This window comes from Diadema setosum, chromosome 4 (assembly GCF_964275005.1).
Source record: "Diadema setosum chromosome 4, eeDiaSeto1, whole genome shotgun sequence".
In the NCBI taxonomy this organism is placed as follows: Eukaryota; Metazoa; Echinodermata; class Echinoidea; order Diadematoida; family Diadematidae; genus Diadema; species Diadema setosum.
Window position 1 is genome coordinate 20552887 of NC_092688.1, and position 20139 is coordinate 20573025.

Sequence of the window (20139 nt, forward strand, 5' to 3'; positions counted from 1 at the left end):
CAGATATTACAGATCACTTCCCCATTTTGACTAGTTTCTTTTTTAATGATATTATTGATAATAAATCTAGTTCTTTATCTAGACGAAGAATTACACATGAAAACGTAGCCAGTCTGGGTGCTAGTTTAGATAGGACAGACTGGTCGTCTATTTTTGACTCAAATGATGTGAATTTGTCATTTGAATATTTTATGCATATTTTTATTTTTTACTCAACTCTTGGAAATTCATATTCCAAAACGAAGAGAAAAGTCATCCAACTATAAAAAGGTACCCAGGTTACCTTGGATTTCTAAGTCACTTTTGCGTTCAATAAATAGAAAGAACAATTTATATTATAAATTTAAAATGAAACCTACTGAGCAATCAAAACTGAAATATACTAGTTATAAAAATGCTTTGACGAAAATTATACGTATTGAAAAGAAAAAATATTATACTAAGCAGTTACAATTTTATAAGCATGATATGCAAAATACATGGAAAGTTTTAAAGCAAGTAATGAATATATCAAATAACAAGTCGAATATTACCAAAATTAGATCTGATGATAAGATTCATGAAGATCCTCATTATATATGTAATATTCTAAATAATCATTTTTCTTCCATTGGGGAAAATCTTGCAAGCAAAATTCCATCTTCAAATAAACATTTTCCTGAATTTTTAGGTCCACCAAATTTAAACTCAATGTTTTTTAGCCCAACATATAGTCAGGAGATAATCAATATTGTTTCTGATTTTCGTTCCAAAAAAAGTGCTGGACACGATGACATCAGTAATTTTCTGCTGAAGGGAGTAATATCTTCAATTGCGGATCCTTTATCTCATATATTCAATTTATCTCTTTTTTATGGTATTGTTCCTGAAAGTATGAAAATAGCAAAAGTTATTCCTTTGTTTAAAAAAGGTGATAAATTAGATGTTAATAATTATAGACCAATTTCTTTGTTATGTACACTGTCCAAAATTCTTGAAAAAATTGTTTACAAAAGAACTCTTACTTTTTTGAAATTCAATAATATACTCTCAAATACTCAGTTTGGTTTTAGAGAAAAACATAGCACCTCACATGCATTATTGAGTTTTGTAGAAAAAGTAGCACATGCTATCGACAAATCCTCACATCTCATAGGTTTGTTCCTGGACTTCTCCAAGGCCTTCGACACCATTAATCATGATATTTTACTTATTAAATTGCAACATTACGGAGTCCGTGGGAAGGCCTTGGAGTGGTTCAGGAGCTACCTCTTGAACAGGAAGCAATATGTCTCTTTAAATGGTTGCAATTCACAAATGTTAAATGTTAAATGTGGGGTCCCACAGGGAAGTTTATTAGGTCCGCTTCTGTTTCTTATTTATATAAATGATTTCTGTAAATCATCAGATATTCTTTCTTTCATTCTCTTTGCGGATGATTCAAATTTGTTTTTTTCGCATAATAATCCTTTTACCCTAGTAAAGACATTAAATTTTGAATTAGAAAAAGTTGCTCAATGGATAAAAGCTAATAAATTATCTCTCAATCTTCAAAAAACAAAATATATGCTTTTCAGCAACTCCATTGAGGCATTACCTGCTGATATTATTTTTGATGGCACACCGCTGGAAAATGTTTCTTATATCAAATTTCTGGGAATAACAGTTGATAATAAGCTTTCATGGAAATTTCATATTGATAGTATATGTAAGATTATTTCTCGAAACATCGGTATAATCAACAAGATTAAATTTTGTCTTCCTTTGTCGTCCCTGCTTACATTATATTCATCCCTCATATTGCCTTATTTAAATTACGGTATTCTTGTATGGGGAAATACATATCAAACTCTTTTGGATAAATTACTTCTGCTACAAAAGAAGTCACTGTGCATTATATGTCACACTGCATATTTGTCTCATACTGATCCGTTATTTTTTGAAAATAAAATATTTAAAATTAAAGATTTGTATTTGTTTAATTTAGGACAATTTATGTATAATTACAATAAAAATAATCTTCCATATATATTTGAATCAATGTTTTCAAAAAATCAATCTGTTCATAATTATCCTACAAGGCAATCGAACGAATTTCATTTACCATTTTTTAGGACCTTGCTGGCTCAGCAAACCTTCATCTACGAGGGACCTAAGTATTGGAACTCACTTCCCAATGACATAATAACAGCACAAACTTTGAATTCTTTTAAAAACAAATTAAATTTTTTTCTGTTGAAATCTTATGATATACAACCAAATTAGGTTCGGTTTCATTCTCTCAATCAAGTCGTTTGTTTGTTTGTTTGTTTGTTTTTACAAGTATTAAGTTATCACACAGAAATCATCTTTTAAGGAAAACAATCTAACATAAGTTTACCTCAGATATTTCTTTTAGTGTACCAGTAACAGTGAGTCTATTCTCTTTCTCTTTTTTTATATCCGTTCCTATGCATTCATACCGGCATATGCACCCAATCAATCGCAATTTCAAACCAGGGAGCGTTGTATTGTTTTGTTATTGCATTTTCATAATGAAGTACAGTATGCTTGTGTCCACGATGGCGCGTGTTGTACCATAGTCTCATTTCCCCCTTTTTTTTTGTTCTTTTTTTTTCTTCTTCTTTTTTTTTCCCTTCCCAAGTTAATTTCATGTCAGTTGACATTGGTTTCTTTGACTTTGTGTACGTATTTTTAGAGGGTCCCATACCCTACAAGCTTTGCTTTTTAAGTGGGACCCTCCATTTCCATTCTAATCTTTGTATTAGGTATATACCTTAGAAACGAAATTCTGTGTTACTCGTGACCACTTGTACGTTTTCTTTGAAATTGTTATAAATTTGTTCTGTAAATGTATTGTATATATTTATTCTGTTTATTCAATGGAAATGGAAATAAAATTGAATTGAATTGAATTGAAATTGAATAAATCATTGTTCATAATACTCTGAAATTTATTACAATAATATCTATTTTTTCCCGTTTCAACTTCTTATTGTTAATTTTATAACGGATGCGTTTATATTCTATCCAAAAACGCTGCATAGATCTTGTATTGGAAACAGACTTAAAATGATCAAATTTTGATTTGTAATAATCTCTATCCCTTGAAAGTATCAGATATTCAGTCGTTATCCATGGTTTGGGAGTACGCTTCTTTCTTATGCTGACGTAGGGGGCGTATCTATTGCACCGTTCAACAAACTTTGCTTTACTGTCCAGCCACATAGCAGCAACATCATCTTTGTCTGATAAAAAAAAACAGTCCAAGTTCACAGAAGATAAATCATGTATGAACTTTTCAGAATCAAAATTGCAAAAAAGATACCATTTTCGCAATTTTAGGATGAAATTTAACACACACACACACAAGCACACACACACATAACGAGATTATGCACTAATTTTCATAACATTCTTTTTTTTTGGGGGGGGGGAGGTTAGTTCATTAATCGCTCTCTCTCTCTCTCTCTCTCTCTCAACAACTAGTACGCCTATCAGCTATCTCGATATTTTCATTTTCATATTCTTACCTTGTTGTGCATCTGAATGGACACATTGATATGAAGGGTCTACATCATGGGCGTAAATCCCGGGGGGATGGGGGGATATATATCCCCCCCCCACTTTTGAAGGAGGGGGGATGGCCTGTACAAATATCCCCCCTGAAATTCTCCCAAGAAAAAGATGTAGGAACAAAAAAACGAACAAAAAGAAATGTTGTGATATTGATTTCAGCATGATGAATTATTGCATAGCCTATAATCTAGGCGGAGAATGCAGTTATTGTCTTTGTAATTTGCAGTTAAACTAAACGTATGATGCAGCGAGATAATTGTCTTTGCCAAGCGATACATCTGATGCGGCGAGACAAAGAACAGTGGACGCATCTACCGCGTCCGCTAGGCGCCACGATCGGTGGCAGTTTTTTTTTTTTCCCCTATAAGAAGACTGCCACCGATTCACAAAAAAAAAAATAAGAAAACAACGACAAACAACTGGCTCATAGGCGGTGTATTCGCGCGCATCCACTGTTAGTAGTCTCGTCGCATCAGACCAGCTGCATCCCCACCTAGGTTATAGGCTACATACTTTAATGCATGAGCCATGACGTTCGCACGCCCGCCTCGTGACGAGAGCATACTGCTGAACAGTGCTAGCTGCGCTCGCGTACTTCTCTCGCACGCCAATGCATGTAGAGCAATATCGACTGTAATGCATGCTTCGGATGTTGAACTACTAGTTGCCATACAACCAGATGGCAACCAGCTGCATGCAACCAGGGAGGTGCTCTTCCCACCTCCTTGATGCAACACAGTCTGCCATGGACGGAGGCTTGAACGAGTGCACCATGCCGAGCGCGATGCGACTCACGTCGAGCTCCGCATGAGTTACCCAAAGATCTAGATAACAAACGAGTTCGTTAACAGCATTGTACGAGTTCCAGTCGTAGGAATTGCAACACATTTACCCTCTCCATATTGGCAGTGATTTTGCCCAGTTAGTATAATTCGTTTGCCTCCAGAAAAAACAAAAGGAACGGGTGTCGATTTTTTGCCATATGCAAGTACCTCCTTTAATCTAATGAACATTGCTTTAGATTAATGGTTCAGACCTATTAACCAGATTTGTTTTTGTTTTCATGGGAGATGTGCAAAAAACACAAGAAAGTTCACCTGTTAACAAACATACATCAATAGATTAATAAGACAAGTTTATTCGCAGCCAATTTTATTGATATGCAACATTCATCTCACGAACAGAAAAATGGATTCTTTAATCCCTAATTAAACAATCCCACAGAAAAGGCAAGACATTCTAACAATTTGCCAGAATAGTACGAAAAGATTTTCATATTTTTTTTTCCAGGGAATAGGACCTACTTGGAATTGAGTACTGAAACGGATATTGTACCTTACCAAATCATTTTCACACGTTGGTAAGAATGTATAAAACCTGAAGTGTGCCGTGATCCCGGTGAATGAATTTTACAACTGTATTTATGAGCCTGTTATGTTGTTCGAAAATAACGTTGCTTATCATGTCATTGTGCTTAGTAGGGGCCAGATATGAAGCCATTAACTTGACAAAGATGGAAAAAAGGTGAGCAAAATGAATAGAACTATCTCTACGAAAAGGAAGGGGTGAACTCATTTTGATTTCCGCAAATAGGAATGGTGTTTAAATGGTAATAGCATATACAAAAGAATCTTTAAGAAAAAATCTCAGGAAATTATTCAAATTGTCGGCATTATATGCCCAATTATGTTTGAACTTTCAAAGGCTACAGTATGTTAACATCTGATAGACCTGGGCTTCAGAAGTGCTCTGATATGTATGCCTATGTTGCGAGATTTATAGTTAGTAAACGTTGGGTTGTCTTCAATTAAAGTACGGTTTGCTCAATCTATTCCTGTGAGGTTACTGAAGTTAAAAGGTAAAATTTCCTTCAATACGAGATGAACTTTCAAGTTTTCAATCTCCGCCTATACGGTCCTTATATAACCTTGCGTTTCTGATAATGTTTATTGTTTACTGTCCAAAGGAATGGAGTTATACATAAAAGATAATATTCTATATGGTCGATTGGAATTACGGAACATAATTATGTTATTAGAGTCCACAAAGATTGTCATAGAGACACATACGGAGAAAAAAACTGTGCTTGTTTGTTTAACCTTGTTTGCTTTGTTACTGTTTTATGTTAAGGTTTTTAACACATAATGTACAAAACTGATCTCGCGGAATAAATTTATTCAAGTGAATAAAACTATATTCATCTTTATCCAACAATTTGCTCTCAATTAGTGTTTTGATCAGAGGAAAAGTAGTGTGTTAGTTGTCGCATGTCACAAGTTATCCCGGGTTACATGAAGAGCTGTCACTATACCTTGCCACTACAAGTCGACTTCTGTGGAAACCGTTCTTCGTTATTCTGCCAAGTACCATTATATTCCCCCCCCCCCCGAAAAAACCCGAGCACTTTAAAAGTTCAATCGTGTGCAGTGGATGAAGTTGGGGGAGACAGATCATTTTGTCCCCCAAGCAATTCCCGAGATGAGGACAAATCTCGAACTTTCTATATGGAAAATTGGACAACTACCGCCAGAATTATGCACCGGATCGCTGAATTGCAATCATAAATATGCTAAAGCTAATGGGTCCCCTTCGATAGACTTTGTACACTTTTGAGATTGACGTTTTATTTCCTTATATTTATCAAAGAGTGTGCAGCAGATCTTTCACTTACAAAAGATCCCTCATATGCAGAGACGTCGATGGAGGGGGAGGGGGATGGTTCCCCCATAAAAGTATTGGGGACAGACATATCATTTTGCTCCTCCTAGTAACTCCCGAGATGTGGAAATGTTCTTACTTTTTTGATAGAAGACTGTCTAAATATTTCACTCAAAGATGGCTGAATTTCAATTCTGAAAATACAAAATCTCCCTCGCGTAAGAGGGGGATAGGCCTAACCCCTCCCATACCCTCCCCGTTCAATCGTTTCTACTTAATACACTTTAGATTGACAGATTTCAAAATGTTTCATCCAAAGTGTGCACCAGGTCTGTTATTTCAGTTTAAAGAAATGCAAATGTTCCTTGGGTGGGAGGAGATATCTAGATACTTTCAATTAACGGAGGATCCCCCCCCCCCCTAAAAATATAGTATGCACTTCTGGGATTGAAATTTCCCCAGATTACATCATAAATGTGTTTAAGAGATATTTGTTGCTGCCAGTAATTGCCAGCAGTTGCGCCCGGTGAGCCCTTATCCCTTAATTTCCAAAGCGAAAAAAGTACAGCTTGATACAAACGGCAGTTTTTGGACATTAAAAAAATCAAATGTCAAAATTTTCAAGCTCGCTCGTTTCGCTCGCTCACATCGAATCGTCCTGCCATTCTCCTGATGTTGCAGCCGGGTAATTACCACAGTTGCGCCCGGTGCGCCCTCCCCCTTATTTTTCAAAGCGAAAAAAATATAGCTACAAACGGCAGTTTTGGGACTGTAAGATGTCAAAATTTTCAAGCTCGCTCGCTTCATGGAGGTGGGAAGAGAAACACCTCCCTGCTCGCATTTAATCGTTATGTCATTCTCCTGATTTTGCTGCCAGTAATTGCCAGCAGTTGCGCCCGGTGCGCGCCCACCCCCCTTAATTTCATAAGCGAAAAAAAGTACAGCTACAAAGGGCAGGTTTTGGATCGTAAAATGTCAAAATTTTAAAGCTCGCTCGCTTCGCTCGCTCGCATTTAATCGTCATGCCATTCTCCTGATGTTATTGCCGGGTATATGATTACCAGCATTTGCGCCCGATGCGCCCCCCTTATTTTTCAAAGCGAAAAAGATATAGCTACAAGCGGCAGTTTGGGGACTGTAAAATGTCAAAATTTTCAAGCCCGCCTGCATTTAATCGTTATGTCATTCTCCTGATGTTGCTGCCAGTATTAAATTACCAACAAATGCGCCCGGTGCGCCCCTCTTGATTTCCAAAGCGAAAAAAAAAAATATATATATATAGCTACAAACGGCCGCTTTTGGACTGTACAATGTCCGGCATGATCGCGTTCATGATCTTCAGTGTAAGAATCAAGACAAGAAGTTTCTCTAAATGATACCATTTTATAGGCAAAATTGTTCAATAATAATCTGCATAAAATGTACTGCTACCTTAAACATGTTGGACTGTTTCAAGTCGATAGAACACGCAAAAAAAAAAAAAATGAATCAACTTGCACCATATACAACATCAATATGCAAAAAGTTCTCACTGTGGGAGGGGGAGACCCCCCTCCCACTACCCCCTCCCACACCCTCCCCCCTCGCTCGCATCGCTCCCTCGCATCTAACCGCTCCCCCTAAGATCATCCTGGCTACGCCGGTGATAGGCCCCACTATTTAGTAGGCCTTCACAGTAATGTCGCACAGGCAGAGCAAGAGCTGAAATACCACGATGTAGTCATTTAATTATCTATGAATATTTCTTATTCTTACTTGTTTTCTTGTAGGAAAAAAAAATCCCAAATTTCACCAAAAGTGTGCACCAGATCGCTGAATTTGAGGTCTGAAAATGCCAAATTTTCCTCGTGTGGGAGGGGGATACCCCCCTCCCACACCCTCCCCCCCCCCCCGGCCGCTCCGCTCCCTCGCACAGATATTCAAACTCAAAGTCCCTCCCCTACCCTCCATCGTTAAAACGGAACGATGCCCCTGTGATGATTGCTTTGCTGACTTAAATCAAGAAAATTGAAGAATACAATTATTGATAGCTACAGGAAAATATCTACCTCGTTATTCAAGAAAATAATGGATATCCTTATTAGCATTTTATTGAATTTATTTGGGCATTATTCAGGGCTGTGCTACGTTTTTGAAAGGGGGGGGGGCAAAATTGCTTGTCAGTGAAGACGAAAGAACATCAAAAGACAAGAGAAACAACAACAAAAAAGTCTTCATACTTTAAAGGTCTGATTTTCCGCCGAAGTGGGCTGACAAGAAAAAACAAACAAACAAAAACAAGAACAAAAAGTCGTCATAGTTTTGCTGCTACTTCCCTCCCACTTTGCATGGAAAAGAGTGGGACATTTGATCCCTGTAAAGTGTGTGTGTGTGTGTGTGTGTGTGTGTGTGGAGGGGGGGGGGGGGCAAGCTTCCCCCCCCCCCCTCCCAGGGCTGCGCCGGTCCGGTTATGGGCTTGTAATCGTGGTGATGGTGACTATCGCCAATCATCCCCCCACTCCTCAGTACGGATTTACGCCGTTGGTCTACATGTATTGAAAGTGCAGTATTATCTGTGCTGTGATTGTTTATTGAGGTCATTGAATATTACCTGAGCCAACCTTTGAATACCACCCTGATTTGACTGTACTTTGTATAGTTTTTATCTATAATCGTATGTCTCTTCGTAAGAAAGTGTAGTTTGAATGTAAACCTTTTTTTGTTGGATATTGTATTAAACATGGCTTTGAGAAAACAAAAGAAACACCTAACATGAAAAATAGTGGCAACAAATATATAGCAACCACACTCCATTCAGTCATATAATAATGTCTATAATACACAGCGTAAAGGACGAACTATTAAAAAAGTTCCTATTAAAAATCACTGAAGATTTGTCGACTCCACATACGGAGAGTCAAAAGAACGGGGCATTTTCACTTCTTTCATTACAAGCCAAAGGCAGGGTTTAGCTTTCATCGTTGAACATGTCAGAGGCTTTGCCAGTATGGGTGAGCGCTGGCACACTCTCGCACTCAACATCTGTCAGGAAACTTCATACTCTCTTTTTAAGACTCTCCTTAAATCATATTTGTTCATTTGTGGTTTTGGTTTATATATTTTGTGTATATATTTATGTAATATTAGATATGAAGTGGATTTAAAGGGTTGTGCTTATGTTGTTAATATGTACACAGCTTGTCTTCAATCTTACAGGCTCTCATGCGTCGATACGGCGCATTATTGCTCTTCATTGTTATTATTTTTATTATTACATTACACACACACACACACACACACACACATATATATATATTTTTTTTTTTCAAAAGGAAAACTGAAATTATCATTGTCTTCTCAGTATCAACACTTGAGAAAGAGCGAATCGTTCGAAAATTTGTGTGCCGAAATAAACTGTTCGTGAATACAGCATGACCTTGGTTTCAGTTTTGTTTTTGATATTATCACACCAACACGTGGACAACTTACTCAATATATATATGTGTATATATATATATATATATATATATATATATATATATATATATGTGTGTGTGTGTGTGTGTGTGTGTGTGTGTGTGTGTGCAATAATTATAGAACAGCAACGGGGCAAAATTGCCAGTGAACCCCAGTTTGTTTTAATTGCTAACAATTTTGTCTGAGAGCGAGCATAATTACGTAAGGCCATAAACAAACGAAAGCACGGAGTTGGTATATCATCATTACCTCATTTATTTAGCAACAATTGCTCAATGAACAATTTTTCCTCTTGTATCTTTAATTAATCATAGTGATTATCATAAGCAGTAGGCTGAATGCACAAGCATGTGAGGTGCATTAGAGAAACTAAGTACGACAACCAAACGTGTAGTCCTGAACTCATTTCAAATAAAATTCCCCAAATCATGGAATACTCATCCAGAGAACATCAAATGTAGTTCTACTTTATCACTATTCAAGAGATTATACTTTTACCTGCTCATCCCGAGGGAAAGTTGATACATTTTTGTACTGATATGAGCATGATGAATTTAAGCTTTTTTTTTTTGTTTTTTGGTCATTATTGTCTTACACCAAGCTGACTCGAGTCCAACTCTTCGGGCTTAGGCACTTCTAGAATACTCCCCCCTTTCCTTACTCAACCTATTTTTTTCTCTCCCCTCTGCTCTCCCAGATTTCCGAGGTGAATGTTAATGTATATACATGTACACTCATATATATATATTCCCATCAAACTTATTTACAGACTGAAATGTGCATGTGTATTGATTTTTCTCTCCGTTTTACATGTATATTACATCAGTATGACCAATATAATGTAGCTATAAGCACTGCTTCTCCTTGGGTTCCTATCAAGTTCAACTCCTCTTTTTTTTCTTCTAATGAATTTATGTGGTGTGATTTTATTGTACTCCTGAAATACTGATGAACAAATTGAATTGAATTGAATATCTACATGATTAATCTAAATTATTTACTGTCAATCCCTTAAACAAAGTATTACTAACACTCCAACTTAACTAGGAAACACAACCAATAGGAAGTTGAAGTGTGTACATATACCATAATTTTGAGTGATCTTTTAACGCGTAGCGATTTAAGGTTAGTCTCATGTGAACACCCTATAGCTGACACTTTCAGCTTATTATAGAACTTATATAACAAGCACTGTGAGTGCTTTGTTTGTTTCACTCTAAGAGAGCTTATAGTAAGGGAGCATACTGGCAGAGATATAGAACAGAACTGAAACAACTGAAGTCATCATTTCAAGACGCTTCTCCGTGTGAACACTTGCAGGCAAATAAGATTAAATTTGCAATTTGCATAAATCTGAAATCGTGTCTTAAACTTTGTCGTAATCAGTAGCACATCATTTTCCCACTCGAGGAATGTAACCCTATACAAGTCTACATATACTATTCTACACCGTATACACGTCTCTAACTCTTTTATTCGTCTATTAATAGTGAAGTCTTAGAAAATTAATTAAATTCAGTCAAAAAAACAATGGACTCTGTCTGGTTGTATACTCATAGCTTGCAGAGGGAACAAGTAGACATCAGAAAGGAAGTCACGCAGTTCTAAAGGGGATGGCGTTTAAACTTGGAATTTCTTATTTTATTTTCCAGCTATCAAGCATTTGAGAGCGTACATAGCAAAATAATCAAGAATGGTGTTTGAATTATGGAGTTAATGTTCAGTAGAAAGCTTCCGAATAATCAAGTGATTGATTTATTGCAGTTAATGGAATGTTTGGCGATCAACTGAACAGTACACACACTCACACACACACATACACACACACACACACAAAACACACACACACACACACGAAGTATGCACTTGTCTTCATCATTCTTTTTGGTATGACAATTCATTACAAGCGCTCTCAATTGACAATGGAGTATCTACCATCTAGATCGACATTTTCATTTTCCAGTTCTTTCGTTGGGATGCGTCTCTACAGATACTTTGACAAAAAGGGTCACTTGAAAGTAAAGACTTGTTTGTTCTATGAGTGTTCGTTGAAGTCACTGGAAATTTACTGAACCAACTTTTATTAGCACTTTGAAATGAGTGTACTTTGTTCAGTGTTTAAAGTCATCTTGTTCGTTTGTAAATACGTAAGACGTAAGACAGAGTGATGTTAGAGACCTCTACTCAACATTATCTTGATGAAACCTTGGAAATTACTTGGGATTACCAGGACCATTAATGAAAGGAGTTACAAGATTTGAATCCGCAGCTATCCTTTGCAAAATCTGGTTTAGTTGAATATTTCGAGAACACAATTTTATAATTTGATGACAAAACAGTATTACATATGAAGGGAGAGAGAGAGAGTGCGAGAAGGGGTCCCGGCCGTGTACAGAACAAGTGTAGCTCCTTCATTATCTATTCAGTGCGAGAAGATGAAACGTTCAACGGACGTAGCTACTTAAACGTGATACAGCTCTGCTGTAGGTGTAAAGAAAAGAACGAAAGCTTGGCAATAAATCGCGTCGCTGTTGAACTATCTCGGTGCGTTGAACGCTTCATTTCTCTCATTGTATATGCATAAACATATGACTGCCAATCTTTACACCCTGAAAAAGTAAGTCAAAATGATTTTCCACTTTTCTACAATACTTGAAAGGAGTAAGCTTTGAACTGTAAAATGACATATAACTTTGTTCAAATAGACCAATCCTAACCAATTCATAAAATGATTGAAATATGAGATAGGAGGTACAGTTTCTTACAAAGCTGAGAAAAGAGGATTTAAAGACTAGGGTCTCTCAGGCGTGCTATTCAGAAATATCAACGAAAATGTTAAAAAACTGGGTATAGTATCTCAATTTCAGCTTTGTTCCAAATGTTGACAGTTGTAAGGGAAAAAGTTTATTCTCTCACGACATATAAACTTCAAATATTTGAGTTAGTCAACTCAAATGACACATTTTGGTCAAACAAAAAATCCTAATCTGCGACTTTTATGGGTTTTGAGCTGGACGGTCTCATTTCCATACGCCCCCCCCCCCAAAAAAAAAAAAGATTACTTAATTCAAACTTACTAAAAATGCATTTTGTTTAAGTCTATACGCAGAGCATTTTTACTCGTTTAGATGATAAAAAAACAAAAACACCTACCCAATCTAATATTCATTTGATTCAAAGTGTAGCAGTATTGGAATAAACCCCTTTCCTTATATATGACTAGGAATGGTGACATTAAATACTGACAGCAATTACTTCTCAAACTTTAAAGAGAAGGGAAAAATGTGCAAGTTCAGGTCTATTGAAGCAGAAACTATGCAACAACGACCAGGCATTCTGTCGGTTTATGAATGACCACGTTAGAACGTGAAAGGCGAAGAATTGATAATGTGATTATGCTTTAAAATGACAATGAATTAAAATGATTATGTGGTTGTGTTATCCTTTTTTTTTAAATACTATGCTTTCAATATATTATGGATGTAATGATTCTTTAAAGGAACAGCATTTGTCGGTCATTTTATCGTTTTATTTGAATGGCTTTAAGAAAGGTGTACATTGCTTTAAATGGTTACGGAGAGCATTCCGTTCATCAGGTCCGTATTGTCTTAAGGATTTGTGAGTCAATAAAATTCTTGGGTTATTCATATGAATGTTATTGCGGGTCCGTGTTGGATATGAATGGATGTTTTTGTTGTATGACTATAAATCATGATCTACCTTCTATACAACACTCCTCGAACCTCCATTACAATTTCCTCTATCTATTTATATTTCTAAGGGGATTCAGGCTAATAAATTGTAGCTGAATTTGATTAAAACACAATTTTTTCAGTAAACAATCAATGCTTTACCAGGCAAATTGTTTGTAAACGACGTGGAATTTAATAATCAGGTTGAATATATAAAATTACTTCGTGTTTATATTGATTGAAAGTTCACATGGAAAGTTAATGTTGATTTTCTGCGTAAATCACTATCAAAAAAAAAATGTAGTTGTTGTGTATAAGTTAAAGCAGTATTTTCCTAAGCATGTTTTGCATTCATTATATTCTATTCTTTTATGGCCCTATATAGGTTATGGAATCCTGGCATGGGGAAACTGCTGGACAACAAGACTTAAATTTTTACTATTGATACAGAAAAGAGCCATATTATGGGGATAATCAACTTCACATTTTTTTTTTGAACACACACTGTTTGAATGCCTAAATTTTTTGAACACACTAATGCCTTATTTTTTTTTTTCCAGTAGAAAACTCAAGATCCAGGATTTGTATTATTTCAATATTGGATCATTTATGTATCAGTTACCCTACGAGACAAAACAGATTCTTTTCACCTTTCTCCTGTACAGACGGTATTTATCTGCTCCAAAGCAATAACTACCACAGGACTTAAATTCTGGAATGACCGTGCCAGAGAAATAACCTAATCTCAATCTCTTAATACATTTAAGCATAAGCTTAAACTAGTTTTTCTGCATTCATACTTATAGCGATTTTTTTTTTTTCAATCCTCCTGGACTTTCTTTGATCATACTTCGTATTTCTGTCATTGTATCTGGCATGTGCCTCGCTCGGGTGATCAGCCCACTCTCTAGTAGTTTTGTGCTGCGGATATTCTTTTCTTTTTCTTCTTTTTTAAAAATATTTTTTGACCTCTATATTTTCCTACTTCATAAATTGTCATTCCTTTCAGTTAAAGATATCTAGTAAGAATTACCTCATATCAGCATCTGGAAATCTACACCTTACAAGCAATGCTTCTATGTAGACTCCTCATAAATTATTTCACATGTTTAATTCACCCATGCATCTTTATGTTTTATGTTATGTTCATGGTTTATCTGTTGAAACGTGGAATAAGGAACAATAAAAACCAAATAAACAAACAAACCTCTCACTACCTCTTGCTCAATCAAATCAGTCAATTTCAATTCTTTCCAGTACTATCAGTCTAGATTTATTTCTTATTCTATTTCATCCTTCCTTCCAGCAAACTCATAATTTCCCATTGATATAGCAGTATGTACTAATGGAGAAATGGCTCATGTATTATGAGAATATGCAGTGTATGAGGTTGTACAGAATACCCTCGAGTATACAGAGACCTCGGTACAACTTTGTCTTTCCTTAATCAAGCTGATCAAAAGCTTCATTGGAAGTGTATACGACCTTATATTGAGAAAGCCTTTTTGTTTCTGTTCAAGTGGATTTGATAATAAATGAAATAAGGTTGTATAGGAGCATCCAGGGTAACAAAGAAGTCGGTATAGCTTTGGGATTCCGTGATAGAGCTTATCAACAACTTCATTCTACAGTGTTATAGGCAACTCTATTGCAAATAGGGTTTTTGTTTCTATTCAAGTGGATTTTAAAACAAGATGAGGTTTTGCAAAATTATCTCAAGTGACAGAGACCTCAGCAGAGCTTCGTTTTTACCCCGCTCTCGTCCTTAAAAAAAGTTTTATTGCGAAGTGCATGTGCGCCTGTCTTAGTTTCTACTTAAGCTGATAAAAAAAGAATATCATAATCATACACATGCCTTGAGGCAAAGCAGAATTAATCGTGGTAGAGACAATGTGATTGTCTAAAAAACAAACAATCTAACTTTCAGTACGTTCTTGATAAGACGGGAAAATCATATTGAATATTGATGAAAAAAACCCTCATAATTCAGTACTGTATATCAAACTTAGGATATTCGAAAATGTCATGCTGATATCATCAAGCACACTTTTCATGTCTTATTTTATCAGCATACTTCTCGTCGAGACATGATTATGATAACCTTCCCCCGTTCAAGGAACACATTAATGTGCAATATTGTTTAATATACAACTGTGCAATATTGTTTAATATACAACTGTGCAATAATATTGTTTAATATACAACTGTGCAATATTGTTCACTATACAGCTGTACAAATCACACATGCCCACATTCAATGTATCATTGATTTGTCATGAATAAAAAGTATCTAATGGCTTCAGCAAAACAATCTTTTCAAATATGGATGGAGAAGAACTTATAAGTCGCATTATTTGGATGAAATCATTCTAAAATCAGAGTGCTCTAGCACCTCTGATTGTCAAAATAGGAGTTATAGGCATTGTATATCTTGCACTCATCATTTTAATCCCAAATAATTTAACCTGCTAATGTATGCTGTTGCTGCTATTAATGTTATTCATTCCGATGAATGCTTGTACTCGTTGTTTTAAAGTGTATTTTCAGGTTTCTATCATCCCAAAACACCGACACCCGCGAGTCATACAGCCCACGAGTCACACAGTCCCCAAGTTCGACACCATCTAGGCAATAAGGCTCATGATTTCGGCACTAAGTAAAAACAGCCCTCGAGTTCGACAGATACAACAGGGTTTAAAGGGTGTGTACAGTTCTGGTCGAGGTGAGGATTTAGCTTTTAACGTTTAGCGAGATATTCAGAAACCACTCTATGAGATGTCAAAGAGCATGCAGTTCTAAGGGGTATCAAAAGTTTATTCGATGAAAATCGGTTTTGAAATGGCTGAGATATCCAAAAACAAGGTGAAACAAATAGATCCTAATAAAGTTGTGGCATGTCGCCTTTTATTATTAGCACTTTTTTGGATATCTCAGCCATTTGAAAACCAATTTTCATCAAATAAACGTTGAATCCTTTTTAAAATTACATGCTCTTTCATATTTCATAAGAGGTTTCTCATTATCTCACTTAGGAATGTTCAAAACATGAATCCCCACCTCAACCAGTACTGTACAGTCCCTTTAAGAGAATATGCACCCTTAAAAAAAGGATACACTCAAAAAGAAAGAGAGAGAGAAAAAAAAAACGTTCCCTACAGGGTGTTTCAATCAACGACAAAAATCGAATACGAAACCAAGGAGATATAACACTTTGAAATTTCACGTGTTTTCATGGAAAACATTTCTTGACAAGTCCTTATGAATATTCAAATGAGAGAGTTGATGACGTCATGCCCTCACAATTTTTTTAAAAGTATGTTATATATGGAATTCGGAACAAAAAATTATCTTTAGCCAATACAGAGTGGCTTTAAATCAAGTTGTATATCAATTTATATATTGCTGAAATATGATATTATTTTCGTAATTTTGCGCATATGAAATAAATGAGAAATAGCTTGATATCTTTAACTTACTTGTTTGAGTATTAATAACCACCAGTGAAGAAGTGTTTTCGGGGGAAAAAAAAACACCTTTTAGACTGTCTTCAATTCTTACCCAATTTTGATCATTTTTGTACTGTTTTGCAATGATCTTTTTCTCTCTCTTATGAAATTGATAAAATTCTGGAGTGGAATTCTTTTACAATGTATTGGTCCCACGGACCTTGTTTGGCTATTGTCAAACTCATGGGCTGTATGACTCCTGGGCTGCAAGACTCGTGGGCAGTATGATTCGTGGGTGTTGGTCTCATGACACGCATCCTATCATCCATTGATGATTCAGCGAGAAGAAAACAAGTGTATATCATGTCATTCTTTCGCCTTAAATCCATCTTAAGCCAAATGAGTTTGAAGACGCAATATGGCGACATAAATACCGTAAATAACTCATTGGTTTCTCACATGTTTTAAACATCAAATTATGTCCCTTGTTTATTGCCAGGAAAGTTGATATAGAATGAATTCATTTTGAAAATCAAAATGATAGTACACTTGGGATATTAAGTATAGCAACTTTAGCGCATAGCAATTGTATTGGAGTTGTGTACATCAGTGAAATAGAGAACTTCCAGGTACATCACTGAGTAAGATTGTATTTCACATTATACACATGCACTTGATTAAAACGTTAAGGCATGTAGAGACCTAGGTTAGAAATACTCTCGTACACTCTAGAATTTAATTGGTCTTTGAGATTATGTGCCCTATGAAGATCTGATTCCAGAGAAATTTCATTTTCATACAAAGATGTTGCGCTACAAGGCGTTGTTTCTTTGTTTACAATCCGGTCACCAACGATTTCACCTGTGCATGCATTTGCTTCAAGAACGAGATATCCATTTCCATCTATCTCAGGCTCTGCTTCTTGATTGCTTGAGTAGATAGATACAGAATACAGACGATCGTTCAAACTCATCGCAGAAGGGGGACATGTTTCACTCCTAGCAACAATCGGATACTGTGGGTAATACTGTGGTTCTTGAATAGCCGCAGTTTGGTCGGAAGGCGAGGTGATTTCTGCATAAATTGACGTTTGGAGGTGCCCTGATCTAACACTGTCATCTTCAGCTCTGATATGCATTGATAGTGCTTTACTGGTGATGTCACCACAGAATGGAACATTGTCAATGTCACAAGCCTTTGCCGTTGAACCAGTGTAAGGTTTGTTCCCAGTAACTCTGACATTAGAAAGGAGGTACCCGTCTTCACCAGTGTCTCTTTCGGTTGGCGAAATACTCATAGATTGAACAGACGGAATTTTTTCCTTCATCTTCTCCTTCACCGTACCTGACATATCCATATAGATCTCTTTCTTGGCTTTGGCTGCCGTGCTTTCAACCTGGAAAACGGAAGAAAGTATTTTGATTTATCGTAAATGCCTGTTGCTTGCTGACATAAACATCTATTTTTTTATATAGAGATACGTGTATGCACGCAATGACATTGAAAAAAAAGTCATGCTTGCTAATATCATCATTATCATTCCCCTCAAACTAGAAAATGTCGTTGCAATTTTGAAAACTTCCTACCTCTCAAATTCTGGTATTAAGTCCTGGAGTCACAATCTTAAGGTCCAAAAAGTTATTCATAATTTATTATCAATAGTCTGCGTGAAAGAAAGGCAGACACTTGCAGATAAATTGACGATGTACCGGGAAAAGACACCAAATTTTCCTTTCGAGAGAGGGAAGTATATTTTCTATTCAATGTGGTACGAAAAGCATTAACTATCTTCCACGAATTGTGGGCATCTTTTTTTTTCCTACTTCACAATCTGCCTATCGCCATATGAAAGGAAAAATATCATATCATCGTGTTTAAGCCATGTCAGTCATGTGATTCATATTTTGAGTCTACAGCAATGATTCCCATGAGCCGCACAGGTGGGGGCAGCTACAGGCTCAGTAGTCAGAAACGGTGATCTGAAAGATACGAACATTATTGACTATTACAATGTACCTTCGCTGAGTTCTGGTAGATGTGATGCGCGTCTCCGATTTGGTTGCCCTGATGTTCAGACAAAGGTTGATACACTAAGCGAGCGTCGGTACTTGTTGTGTGCAATAAAATGGCATGATCTTCTGTGCCTGACTTTCGGGATGAAGTGTCAGTGGGATACATCTGTAAGTTTCCTTCATTTGAATCTGCTGGATGTCTACGTTTTATTGAGGAGACAAGGAGGAGAAAAGACTTGAGACAAATCTGATGTATACGACGACATTGAGGAAATAGATTACTTTACTCAAATACGGGCACAGCGTTATATACCACAGTCTTGGGGCTGGGCTGTTCGGTTAGCATTCGGTAAGAAAATGTCTAAAAAAACGGACTATGGTAACTTGTAGAAATGGTAATATTTCCTCTGAAGAGTGTAACGTACAAATACGGGGTATTTTCTGAAATTTGTGGTCCATTGCAGTGAGTGTTTAATTCAATCATTGTATGTGTCGATGTGAAAGTAAATATCATCAGTTTTGTTGTTTTTTTTTTCTTATGTGAGAGTGAGAGTTCGTATACATTTTGTATTGAATTGAACATTACACAAAATTACTAGGTGTTTGTATGTTTGGTCGGTCGTCTTTAAAGCCAGAATAAAATCAATAACTCAGTTTCTGCTAACGGTAGCTTTTGGGTAGCTTGAATTTGACTTCAGACTAGAGCTTTCCATCAGCGTATAATTTCCCTTGCAAATTTATAGAAAACTATTAAAAATGACTAGAAAGGCAGACCATAATTTAATACAGTTATATTTCATATTTATTACATCTTATGACAAGGTGAATTTAAAACTTCGGGGATACAGCTGATTTTCGGAAATCCAAACTTCCTTGATTAAGTCATTTTATATAAAAACTTAATTACCTTTTCTGTCTCTTGCACCTCGCCACACAAATGATGACAAGCAGTGCGAGTGCAACAAACAAAATGCCTCCTAGGCTGTAAATCACCACTTTCGTCACATGGGTCAAGGTTATCACTGAAATATAATCATTAAGAATTGTTGAATTAAAAACACAGACATTTATATAAACGAAGATATGTGGAAAATAATTGCAACCAAGATTAAAAAAAAATGATATAAGGAGTTATTCTCATGTTATTTCTATTGTTATAAAAGAATACAAAGATACAGACACATAGCATGTGGTCTGTATCGACTTTCATTTCCACTTTCTTAAACATGACACAAAACAGAAAAACAGAAGATTGGAACATAACTCTTTATCATTTTCGCATTATACTGTTGCAAACAAGACATTTACAAGTAGAGA

At 36.1% G+C, this 20139-nt stretch overlaps 1 protein-coding gene across 1 annotated transcript in view; it reads right to left on the minus strand.

Annotated features, from left to right (window-relative positions):
* Positions 1-20139, minus strand: part of LOC140227694 (uncharacterized) — a 50306-nt gene that overhangs the window by 21656 nt on the left and 8511 nt on the right. The window contains exons 5-6 of the mRNA XM_072308108.1: positions 18827-19022; positions 17963-18206 (exon numbers count right to left, since the gene is read on the minus strand). Of these exons, the coding sequence (XP_072164209.1) occupies positions 17963-18206; positions 18827-19022 (440 nt within the window). The remainder of the gene's footprint in view (positions 1-17962; positions 18207-18826; positions 19023-20139) is intronic.